At 44.9% G+C, this 13,038-nt stretch overlaps 1 protein-coding gene across 3 annotated transcripts in view; it reads left to right on the top strand.

Annotated features, from left to right (window-relative positions):
* LOC141114289 (NXPE family member 1-like) overlaps positions 1 to 8,840 on the top strand; it is a 297,268-nt gene extending 288,428 nt beyond the window's left edge. For all 3 annotated transcript variants that reach the window (XM_073607890.1, XM_073607891.1, XM_073607889.1), the window contains one exon: positions 8,245 to 8,840. In XM_073607890.1, the coding sequence (XP_073463991.1) occupies positions 8,245 to 8,780 (536 nt within the window). In that variant the 3' untranslated portion in view covers positions 8,781 to 8,840. The remainder of the gene's footprint in view (positions 1 to 8,244) is intronic.
* The last annotated feature ends 4,198 nt before the right edge of the window (positions 8,841 to 13,038 follow it).

Genomic DNA, 13,038 nt, shown 5'->3' with positions numbered 1-13,038 from the left:
CACCGCTCGTTCCTGCACATGCTCAGTGGCATCCTGGGAAGCCTGAGACTAGCTCCCAGGAGTCTGGGAGAGGCTAGAAACACGCCTACTCCCACGGGAGAAGAACCAGGAAGTGCAAAGAAGAATGGAAAAATAAAAGGTAATTACGGCGATTTAAATTTTTTTAAACGGCATGTCAGCATCTAGGCAAGGAAGAGAATACATACAGATATTGTTCAAAATTTGGGTGGAACCCCGCTTTAAGTTGAATATAGCCAATAATTTTTTGTGTAATCTATAAAAAAAAGCCTATTTCGGTTTCGGTGCTGTTTCGGTATGGGTTTCGGTTTTCGGGATCAAGGAAGATTTATTTTCGGTATCGTTTCGGCACCAAAAAACCCATTCTGTGCATCACTAACATGTGTGAGACTTTTACACAGCCTGACCACATACAGAGGCCTAAGTAGCAGCTTCAGGCATTCTAGGAGCATAAATTGCACATTTCATTTCTCAACCACCTATTATGCCCCGTACACACGGTCGAATTTTCCGATGGAAAATGTCCGATCGGAGCGTGTTGTTCTTTAATTCCGACCGTGTGTGGGCTCCATCGGACATTTTCCATCGGATTTTCCGACACACAAAGTTTGAGAGCAGGCTATAAAATTTTCCGGCAACAAAATCCGTTGGCGGAAATTCCGATCGTGTGTACACAAATCCGACGGACAAAGTGCCACGCATGCTCAGAATAAATAAAGAGATGAAAGCTATTGGCCACTGCCCCGTTTATAGTCCCGACGTACGTGTTTTACGTCACCTCGTTCAGAACGATCGGATTTTCCGACAACTTTGTGTGACCGTGTGTATGCAAGACAAGTTTGAGCCAACATCCATCGGAAAAAATCCTAGGATTTTGTTGTCGGAATGTCTGAACAAAGTCCGACCGTGTGTACGGGGCATTACACTTTTGAAGGCCCTGGCAGGACAATGGAAACGCCCAGAAAATGACCCCATTTTGGAAAGCTAACACCCCAACGTATAATCTATGAGGCATAATGAGTCTTTTGAACAGTTCATTTTTTCCAGAAGATTTTGGAAAATGTGGAAAAAAATTAAAACGCTTTTTTTTTTTTTTTTACACAAAGTTGTCCGTTTATAAGATATTACCAACACATAGCATTTACATAGCAAAAATAACACCCCAAAATACATTATGCTACTCCTCCTGAGTATGGCAATACCACATGTGTGAGACCTTTACACAGCCTGGCCACATACAGAGACCCAACATGCAAGGAACACCATCAGGTGTTCCAGGGAAACATAGCATGCACATACCAAGATTTACACCCCAAAATACATTATGCTGAGCAAAGGGTAAACAAAAGATTACCTGTGGTTTTGGTAGTGCAGTTGTCCACAGGAGGATAGCACTGGTCCAGGCAGCAGGCAGGGACTTAGTCAGCGACAGCGAATACAATTTTTCAGGCAGCAGGCAGGGATACTGTCCATATACAGTCCAGGGTCAGTGCAGAGATATTGTCAGCAGTGCCAAAAATATTGGTCCTGGTAGTAGGCAGGTCCATGTGGTGTGGTCAGTGCGACAGACAGAGGCATGACTGCAGTAAGTCCTACAGGCAGCAGGCAGAAGTAGGGCCTCGTGCAGGACAGAATGGGGACAGGGGTAGAGGCTTCTCCCACCCAAATCTCTTTGAAGCCTCCGAGTCTCCAGACCCTAATCTAGGAATGAGAAAACAAAGAAAATTGTTTTCTTCATCCAGAAAAACTATTCTAGAGCCCCTCACATATGTGAGACCCCTGTGTTGAATCCCACGAGTCCAGTTGCAGGGTACAAGATCAGTCCAAGAGGTAGGCAAATATCATGGTCAAACAGTCCAAGGTCAGTCCCAGATCAGGCAGAGGTAAGTACAGAATCAATAGGCAGAAGCATGGTCTAATAACAGTCCAGGGTCAGTTCCAGATCAGGCAGCGGTATGTACAGAATCGGCAGGCAGAAGCGTGGTTGAATAACAGTCCAGGGTCAGTTCCAGATCAGGCAGCGGTATGTACAGAATCGGAAGGCAGAAGCGTAGTCAAATAACAAGCCAGGGTCAGTTACAGAGCAGGCAGTGGCATAAGGGGTGTGAAGGTGTGTGAAGGCAGGAACTGAGGATTACTTTTACCATACTTCACTAATAATTTATTGAAGTATGGTAACGGTGAAAACAGTCACCTATGCAGAGGCCTGGTTGGGAAGGACATTGTGCACAATCATAAGATGTGTCTCTTCTGACTCCTGGTCTGGTACACACCTTACATCTTTTTTGACGTCTTTGGCCTGTTGGTTTGGGAGGGATTTTATCGGGAAAGTGGCGCTCGGAAAGTCGACTAATAACATCTGATCTGATATTTTCTGGTGGGCCGTTCGGGAATATAAGGGTAGTGAAAACTTCCTCCTGGTAGCCAAAGAAGCGTTTGGGTTTTTGGGTGGGGTTGCGGTAAATTACATATGAATTGTATATGGACAATTGAAAAAAATAAATTGTGACTTTTTTATACCAATGGTAAGTCCGTCTTGCGGCAAGGTATGGTTCCATCATTTGGTCATTGAAGTGAACTCCCCCCATAAACAAATTATATTCATAGATGCATTTTGGTTTTTGTATGGGACCATTCCTTCTGGGGATTTACACGAACGTATCCTTGTGGATAGAAGACAACATGTAGACATCCCTTCCGTCCCTCCACTTCACTGCCAGAATCTTGTTGTTTCGCAGACTTGCCGTTTCTCCATTTCTTATTGACAAGACTTTGAGGAAAGCCCTTCCAATTCTTTTTTATGGTGCCACGTGCTGGCGGCTTCTTCCGGTGAAGGTTGTGGAACAGGGGCAGAGATGTGTAGAAGTTGTCTACATACAGGTGGTAGCCTTTCTCCAGTAGAGGGTATATGAGGTCCCAAACAACTTTCCCGCTGGATCCCAAGTAGTCCGGGCAATTAGGGGGCTGTAGCTGGGTGTCCTTCCCTTCGTACACTATGAAGGAATATGTGTACCCTGTGGCTCGGTCACATAATTTGTACATCTTCACCCCATAGCGGGCCCTTTTGCTGGGGATAAATTGCTTAATTTTAAGCCTGCCGCTAAATTTAACAAGGGACTCATCCACACATATGTGTTGGTCCGGGGTAAACAATTGGGGGAATATTTCTGAAAAATAATTAAGTAATGGCCGAATTTTGTAAAGTCTGTCATAATTTGGGTCATTTCGGGGAGGGCACTGGATATTGTGACTGAAATGTAGGAACCTCATTATCATCAGATACCTAGTTCTGGGCATTACCGCAGAGAAGAGCGGCATGTGGTGGAGGGGGTGGGTTGACCAATAGGAATGCAATTGATTTTTTTTGTTGAGTTCCATATTAAATGTGAGGCCTAAAAAAACCTTGACCTCCTCCACTGTTAGGTCTCTCCACTCGTAGGAACGGGCATAATAGGATGTTGAATTTTGCAAAATAAATTGCTGTGCATACAGGTTGCACTGGGCCACAATTGACGTCAACATGACCTCCGTAAAAATTAAATAAAAAAATGTATTGGGGTAAAATTCTCAGTGTCCACCTGGATTCCTGGCTGGGCAGTGAAAGGGGGAAGGTTAGCTTCTCCTGAATTAGGAGGAAGCCACAAGGGGTTCTGAAGGGCATAGGGAAGGTTGACATGGGTCCTAACCCTTTGGGGCTGAGGTGACACCCCACTGGTACTTGGCCTTTCTGTTTGGGGTACTGCGGTGCTGGTGGATGGCACTGTGATGCTGGTAGATGGTACTGTGGTGCTGGTGGATGCCACTGCCTCCTCACTAGAACGCCTTCGTTTGGTGGGCCGAATATCTTCCTCCTCTGAGTCACTCCGTGTTTCACTACTGAGGACTGGCTCATAATTTATGTCAGATTCAGGATCCGAATTTGAAAGGGAATCTGAAAAAGAGAGCTCCCTGTTGCACTGTTTGGTATGCCTCCTCAGCGAAAAAGCATCTTTTAGACATGGTTGGTTTCTGGTGGTTATGAGACTGCACAGGTGTGTGCTAAGCCTGCACTGATGAGGTGGCACTGATGAGCAAAGATGTGCACTAATGTGCACTGATTGATGGCACAGATGTGCACTGATGAGGCGGCACAGATGGGCACTGATCACACAGATGTGCACTGATGAAGCGGCACAGATGTGCACTGATGAGGCGGCACAGATGTGCATTAATGAAGCAGCACAGATGTGCACTAATGAGGTGGCATAGGAGCAGGGGCAGATCCAGAGTCTAGTCTCGGGAGGGGCACTGCCAGAAAATAAGGTGTTACGGTATTACGGAACTGAATTTAAAGTATAATACAGTGTACAGAGGTCAGTAGTATGTAGGGTGGTCTACAGAGGTCAGTAGGATGTAGGGCAGTGTGCAGGGAACAGTAGGGCACACGCTGGGGGGGATCAAGGGGGCATATACTGGGGGAGGATCAGGTGGGCATACACTGGGGGGAGATCAGGAGGGCATACACTGATACACTGGGGGGGGGGGAATCAGGAGGGCATACACTGACACACTGGGGGGGGGATCAGGAGGGCATACACTGATACACTGGGGGGGAGAATCAGGAGGGCATGCACTGATACACTGGGGGGGGGGGATCAGGAGGGCATACACTGATACACTGGGGGAAGGGAGAATCAGGAGGGCATACACTGATACACTGGGGGAAGGGAGAATCAGGAGGGCATACACTGATACACGGGGGGGATCAGGAGGGCATACACTGATACACTGGGGAAGGGAGAATCAGGAGGGCATACACTGATACACTGGGGGGATCAGGAGGGCATACACTGATACACTGGGGGGGAGAGAATCAGGAGGGCATACACTGATACACTGGGGGGGATCAGGAGGGCATACACTGATACACTGGGGGGAGAGAATCAGGAGGGCATACACTGATACACTGGGGGGGGATCAGGAGGGCATACACTGATACACTGGGGGGGAGAATCAGGAGGGCATACACTGATACACTGGGGGGGGAATCAGGAGGGCATCCACTGATACACCGAGGGGGGATTCAGGAGGGCATGCACCAGGGGGCAGTCATAATCTTTTAATGAGTTCAATTTCTCACTTGTCATGAAAAGAAGATGAAGATCTCATTTGTCCTCTAACAGCACCTCTATGATAAGCTGCAGTAACTCAGCAGACTCAGCATAGAGGTGCCTGTAAACAAATCCACAATGTAGTGCTGGCAGCAGAGCTCACCTCCAGGAACTTTCCCTCGGCTCTCTCTGCTCAGCAACTGCACACATCTCCCTCTTCCAGACGAGCGTGATCTCGGGGAAAAGGCACCTCCCCAACCCGCCCACTCAAGCAGCAGCCTGCAGGAGGGAGGCTGAAGAACTGCAGGGGGGCGTACAGGGGGTGGAGAGTGCAGTCCTGAGGTTTCTAAGCAATAATTCATAATTCAATAATTGCTTAGAATAGCCGCAGATCTGGTTACACGGGGCGCGCTCAGCCTCAGTCTTCAATATTTTCTCGGGGGGTGCAATTGCCCCGTTGCCCCCCCCCCTGGATCCACCCCTGCAAAGGAGGGCACAGATATGCACTGATGAGGTGGCACTGATGAGGTGGCACAGATGGGCACTGATGAGTCGGCACAGATGTGCACTGATGAGTAGGCACAGATGTGTACTGATTGCACAGATGTGCACTGTTGAGGTGGCACAGATGGGCACTGTTGAGGTGGCACAAATGGGCACTGTTGAGGTGGCACAAATGGCCACTGCTGAGGTGAGACAAATGGGCACTGTTGAGGTGGCACAAATGGGCACTGATGGGTCGGCACAGATGTGCACTGATTGATTGCACAGATGTGTACTGATTGCACAGATGGGCACTGTTGAGGTGGCACAAATGGGCACTGTTGAGGCGGCACAAATGGGCACTGTTGAGGCGGCACAAATGGGCAATGTTGAGGTGGCACAGATGGGCACTGTTGAGGCGGCACAGATGGGCACTGATGAGGCGGCACAGATGTGCACTGATTGATTGCACATATGTGCACTGATGAGGTGGCACAGATGGGCACTGATTGGCACAGATGGGCACTGATGAGGTGGCACAGATGGGCACTGATAAGGTGGCACAGATGGGCACTGATTGCACAGATGCGCACAGACAGGCACAGACGGGCACAGATGAGCACTGATGGCACAGATGGGGCACTGATGGCACAAGTGGGCACTGATGCGCACAGGTGAGCACAGATGACACTAGCTATAGATGCTAATGGTCACTGTGGGCACTGATTGGGCACTGTTAGGGCACACTTCTTTTTTTCAATTGTAGAAACTGTAGAGAATTACTCAGACTGATTCACAGAGATGTGAGATCATCACTCATTGCCAGCTCTCTCTCCTCACACAGAGACAGTGTGTGAGGAGAGAGAGCTGGCAATGAGTGATGATCTCACATGTTTACATTTGAGATTGTCTCTCAATGGAGGCGGCGATCGCGCTGTAAACGGCCGATGTGATTGCCCATTTACAGCGATCTGTGATTGGCTGTGTCCAGGGGACACGGCCAACACAGCTTTTCCCCGATGCGCGCTCATGAGAGGAAAGGGGACGACGTCAATAGACATAGTCCCGGCAATGTAGATCTGCACTGTAGCCGTCATTTGGCTATAGCGCGGATCTCTAGTGGTTAAAGCATGTTATACAGCACAGTGCTTGTGCTGTGTAATTTGGCCCTTCATATCACCTGAAATACCTGCCTATTTCTACCCTCCCCTCTGTAAACTGACCATGGTTTATCATGGCTGCTGAGCCCTGACACTGTGGTCAGTTTTCGTGCCTCTGTCATCTGCAGCTCTCCTGTCCTCCTCTCCCCCTCCCTCCCTGCCTGTCAGCTCCTTTGTCTATGAGCTGTCTCCACCCCCCTTTCTGCCGCTATTAGTAATACAGTAAATATTACAAAACTGTCACTGCCAGCCCCTCTTTTATGTAGCCATAACACACACTGTAAATATTTATGAAAAACAAAGCCTCTACTGTAAATACCGTTTTTGAGAGCTCTTCGGGCCAGTCACGTGATTCCCGGCCGCACCTCCTCCCCATCTAAAAGCTACAGTGGGAGGGGCTGAGCAGCCAGCAGAGTGGTCAGGTGACCTCCCCGGCTGATATCAGAGGGAGAGCTCAACCCCTCCTGCTCTAGCCCGTACATCAGAGTAGGAGAGCAGATGGGAGTCACAGCCAGCCTGAAGATCGCTGAAAAATGTTTTTTAGAAGATTTGTTTTTCATAAATCATTAAAGTGTGTGTTATGGCTACATAAAAGAGGGGCTGGCAGTGACAGTTTTAAGAAGGGTTACAAATCCTTTAAAGTATAACGAACCATTTTTACAATACTCAAAATAGCAAATTGTGAATTGCAAGGTTTTAATAAATTAAATCCCAATTGAACTGCGTATTGCTAACTTCAAAATATCACTATTCTTGTTGGTGTTTCATATCGTGATTTGGTACTTTTTCTAAAAAAAAAGCTCAGAAACTAGTCTCTCTGTTTAATAATGAATCAATCATTTTGGTTCATTTATGCATATGAAACATATGCTTTTCAAAATATATAACCATCCCAAATTTACGTTCACCTGGGCATGCTGGCTTCATTTTCAAATGATTGATAATTCTAAACGCATCATGGGCTGATCTACATGGATGCATACTCCGCCTGTCGCCTCTTGTATCTGAGCGACCACGCTTCTTCACCCTACTGTATTTCTGACCCAGATAAACATGCTCCCTCTATTGGATGGGAATGGTCAGAGAGGATCCCTGCTGGAGGGACCTCTTGGCTTCTGAACTGCCCCTTACTCTCTCCCTACATTGTACCCCCTTTTCACCCTCCTTCACCCCCACCCCCCCCTTTTTTTTCCTCTCTTTTTCTTCTCAGTGCCTATGTCCTCACCTGGGCTGGGTAAACTCGGCTCTTGGAAAAACCTTTAGACAGGAGGATTCCATTGGCCACAGCCCCTATTTCCTTCCTAGTGATAAGCGGGGTGCCCTTTTTGTGTGTATCCTTGTAAATACGATGCTTTCGCTACTGAAACTGGTTTTGTACTAGGACCCTAAACTGTACGATTGATATGTTTTTGTATTGTAGGCAAAATAATTTTCAAAAAAAATGTTTGGATAAAAAAATATACAATCATTTGCCTTTTGATCTTTTTTTATAGATCTGACATTATTTGACAACCACCGAAGAAGTTGGCACATGACCCATATGGCATTTGACTTACAAAACAACATCTACATTCAATGGAAGAAACATGGACATCCATTTGTAACTATGAGCTTTTTCAATGTCAAAACTCACTCCTATATCACCAATGAACTCGACCGGCTTAGTGGCGGCTCCAACACAATTGTTGTGATAGCTGTAGGACAGCACTTCCGGCCCTTTCCTTTTCCTGTGTTCATCAAAAGGCTTCTCAGCATACGAAGGGCCATAGAGAGCCTGTTTTTACGAAGCCCAGATACAAAAGTTATCATAAAGTCTGAGAACACTAGGGAGATTAACCCTGATGTGGAGCGATTTAGTGACTTTCATGGTTATATTCAGTACCTCTTAGTAAAGAACATCTTCAGTGGACTTAATGTTGGGATGATAGATGCTTGGGACATGACCACAGCAATTGGCTCTAGAAATGTCCATCCACCGGAGCCTGTTATTAAGAGCCAGATCAACTTGTTTTTGTCTTATATCTGTTAAAGGAGAAGTTTGGGGTTGGTAAACAACTGCATACTCACGAATAAAGGAGGGTTTCCGCGCTCACGGACTTAGGTGTGCAGCCTCCCCTTGAACAACCCTACTAGAGGGTGGTTAATAGTATGGAGAATTTTAAGATAGGGGTAAGTGGCGCTACCTATAATGGGGTATCTAATGTGATAAGTTGTGCTAAATATGTAATTAAGGGCTCCCGCTCAGCAGCAAGAGAACAACTTTTGTGCATAAAAGTGTCCCCACTTCTTGTGTGAAAGGGATCTAATCTGTAGAAGTCCCCTCTACATTCTGTGTAGTAAACCAATTATTCATCAATACATAAAAGGTGAGAGCTCATAGACCCGACGAGCATATGTTCCTTACCCTCCAACCATCCAAAAATGTTATTGTTGGTGATGGGAGGTATATTAAATAATCAATACTCCATGTGGGTGATTAGTGAAAAAATATTATAAAATCATACAGGTGTGAGGATCTAGTCCACATATGAAAAAAAAAAAAAAAAAAAAAAAAAAAAATATATATATATATATATATATATATATATATATATATAGATAGATAATTCCAACAAAAAACTCCAATTCCAAAAAAAATTATATAAATAAAATACAGTTCCAAAGATATATATGTGTATATAAAGTTCGAGCAAAGAAATTAATTTATAGTGTTCCAACAGTGTTCCAACAGTGTTCTTTATAATTGGTGACTTTCGTGCAGATAACCAGCTAGTATCCAGTGACTTGCGGTGCTCCCCCTCAAGGATCCCCACTCACCAGCTCCCTGCACCCCTGCAGGGGTAGTAGGCATGTAGTATTAAGCCTTGGTATGGTGTCCTTGATTCCAGTGAGGTTGTTCCTGGGTACTCCCGCTCCAGACACAGAACCAATCCGTAGTATGGTCATCCACATAGGAAAGGAAACAGGGCTCCCGTAGTGTATTACGTTTTTAAAATTCTTTATTAAAAAAATTTGATTGCCCAACAACTCGGGCTAATATATAAAAGTAAATAAACTAAAAAACTAAAAAAACCAAGCCAGAAAATCACACTGCGTATAGTGGTAACCGCAGAGAGAGCTTGTGGATGCCAAAGCCATCAGCTGAGCGCCGTGCGCCTCAGCTGCGTTCCACACTCTCTTCCGCTTCCGCGTGTGACGTAATCGCGTAGCTCCGCCTTACGTGTTTCGTCATAGACGTTATCAAAGGCGTAGCTAGCATACCTCATACTCAGCTATATGTAGGCAAGCGGGCATACCGATTTCCCACATTGCTCCTCCCATGGGCGGATTGTTTGCTTGTATTACAGATCCTTTCCTACCGGGTTGGTTCATTGTGGTTAAGGGGTTTTAAAGAATTAATAAAGTATGAAACCTTATATCCCCGCTTGCCATCATAAGAGGCAGACATGTATATTAACACAATATGCTCTTATACAAGAATGATAAAGTTAATCCATGTACTGTTATCTTTCCACCTCATTCAAACTATTCATTTGGGATATACCACTTCCTTAGTCCATAGAGCTGAATTATAAAATCATAGGGGAAACCAATGAAGCCAGCATGCGGTGACACCCCTATAGGTAGATTTTGTATATTACCACTCCATGTCTAGAATGGTTAATTACGATTACTAGATGTCCCCACCATTCAGCCTTATCAATTTTACCATCCCCCGGTCAAATTAATAACTGTATGTAATAGACTAAGGAGTAGGTATTACCATATATCGCCATTGTATATATATATATATATATATATATATATATCGGGGACTTCATATTTTAAGAAACTAATCTCAATACCTGTATACAGGGTATCCCCTATGCCCCAATCGGGTTTCTAACAAAGGGGGACCACATGTATATATATGTATCCCTATGACGGAGATGAACTAATTACAAATCCTATATAAGACATGTACCCAAATCCAGGGGAATGGATTATATCCAGATCAAAGGAGAGAAATTTAAATTAAATTCAAACTATAGGAATAGCAACACCTACAGAAAGAAGGGGAATGTGGGTCTTAGGACCCCTTATCTATTCCACCTCAGTGTGGTCATCTCTGTTCTAATATTTTATATGGGGGGGGAGTCTTTTATTACTTAACCTTCTACATTTTACCCTTTACCCCTCTTTAAGGGGGAACCGGTGGATAGACCTTTACCCCCAGGTTCTTCTATGTAATCCCATTACCCAGCTGTAAGGCTCCCATAGGTATAACTAGGTGGGCACCCCCACCCTCACCTACGGGTTGGCTATGAAGCAGTTAAGGTCTATGTCTAAATTTAACCCCTTAGGGGCCAAAGATTGTAAACGATAGATCCACTCAGTTTCGTTTTTAGAGATAAGTATTAATTTGTTGCTCCCTCTCCAATGGTCTTCAACATGATCTATGCCATAGAATACAAGCCCTGTGGGGTCCCTCTGATGCACCTCATCAAAATGCCTCGATAGATGATGCTTGGGGAACCCTTTCCTAATGTTATTGATGTGTTCCCTTATTCTGACAGCTAGAGGTCGAGTAGTTCTCCCCACGTACTGGAGGTGGCAAGGGCACTCTATGACATATGTCACATGCGTACTCTGGCATGTGATTAATTTTTTTATTTTATATTGTTTGTGATCCACTGTGGACTTAAATGATTCTTTCTTTCTAGGTTGTGGTTTGCTGACCCTACAAGGTAGACATCTTCGACATTTGTAGAATCCCTTCAGACTGCTATTAATTTTTACCTGTTTCGGGGGGTCTATAGCATTGTGTACTAGGTAGTTTCGGAGGCTGGGTGCTCTCCTGTACACAAATTTCGGTCTTCTGGGTAAGATTTTTGATAGTACTCTATCCTCTTGCAGTATTGGCCAGTACCTATTAATAATACGTTCCACATCCTTGTATTGGTTGTTGTATCCTGTGGTAAACAAAATCTCTCCTTGTTCTTTCTTTCTCTTGTTGTTTTTGTTAAATAGGATCTTCCTGTCCATTTTCATTACCTCCAATTTTAATTTTTCTAGATTATTGGCTGCATACCCTTTTTCTTGGAATCTCTGAATAAGCATATCTGCTTGTTTTTCAAAATCCACCGTTAGGTCACAGTTCCTGCGTAGGCGCATTAGTTGGCCCTTTGGGATATTCCCCTTCCATCTTGGGTGGTGGCAACTGGAAACGGGTATGTACCCATTCCGGTCTGTATCTTTAAAAAAGGTGCGAGTATACAGGGATGTTCCTGACTTGAAAATTTCTAGATCTAAATACTCTATCCTCGGGGGGTCCCATTTTCCTGTAAACGTAATTCCATATTTGTTGACATTCAGTTGTTCAAGGAATTGCTCAAAAGTGTCCGGTGTTCCGTCCCATAGAATGATCAAGTCATCAATGTAGCGCCTGTACATCTTAACCTGAGGGATTTTACGGCTATAGATATATTCCTCTTCCCACATATTAAGGAACAGGTTCGCCACGCTAGGGGCATAACGTGCCCCCATGGCTACACCTTTCGGTTGTACATAGTAGTTGCTATTGTACCAGAAATAATTACATTCCATGGCCATCTTGAGCCCCTCTAGGATGTAGTTGATTTGCTGTTGTTTCATCCCTTTCATCAACTACATCCTAGAGGGGCTCAAGATGGCCATGGAATGTAATTATTTCTGGTACAATAGCAACTACTATGTACAACCGAAAGGTGTAGCCATGGGGGCACGTTATGCCCCTAGCGTGGCGAACCTGTTCCTTAATATGTGGGAAGAGGAATATATCTATAGCCGTAAAATCCCTCAGGTTAAGATGTACAGGTGCTACATTGATGACTTGATCATTCTATGGGACGGAACACCGGACACTTTTGAGCAATTCCTTGAACAACTGAATGTCAACAAATATGGAATTACGTTTACAGGAAAGTGGGACCCCCCGAGGATAGAGTATTTAGATCTAGAAATTTTCAAGTCAGGAACATCCCTGTATACTCGCACCTTTTTTAAAGATACAGACCGGAACGGGTACATACCCATTTCCAGTTGCCACCACCCAAGATGGAAGGGGAATATCCCAAAGGGCCAACTAATGCGCCTACGCAGGAACTGTGACCTAACGGTGGATTCTGAAAAACAAGCAGATATGCTTATTCAGAGATTCCAAGAAAAAGGGTATGCAGCCAATAATCTAGAAAAATTAAAATTGGAGGTAATGAAAATGGACAGGAAGATCCTATTTAACAAAAACAACAAGAGAAAGAAAGAACAAG

The sequence above is a fragment of the Aquarana catesbeiana genome, linkage group LG12 (assembly GCF_042186555.1).
Source record: "Aquarana catesbeiana isolate 2022-GZ linkage group LG12, ASM4218655v1, whole genome shotgun sequence".
In the NCBI taxonomy this organism is placed as follows: Eukaryota; Metazoa; Chordata; class Amphibia; order Anura; family Ranidae; genus Aquarana; species Aquarana catesbeiana.
Note: the sequence above shows the minus strand (reverse complement) of the source record. Positions and strands in the feature narration are given on the sequence as shown.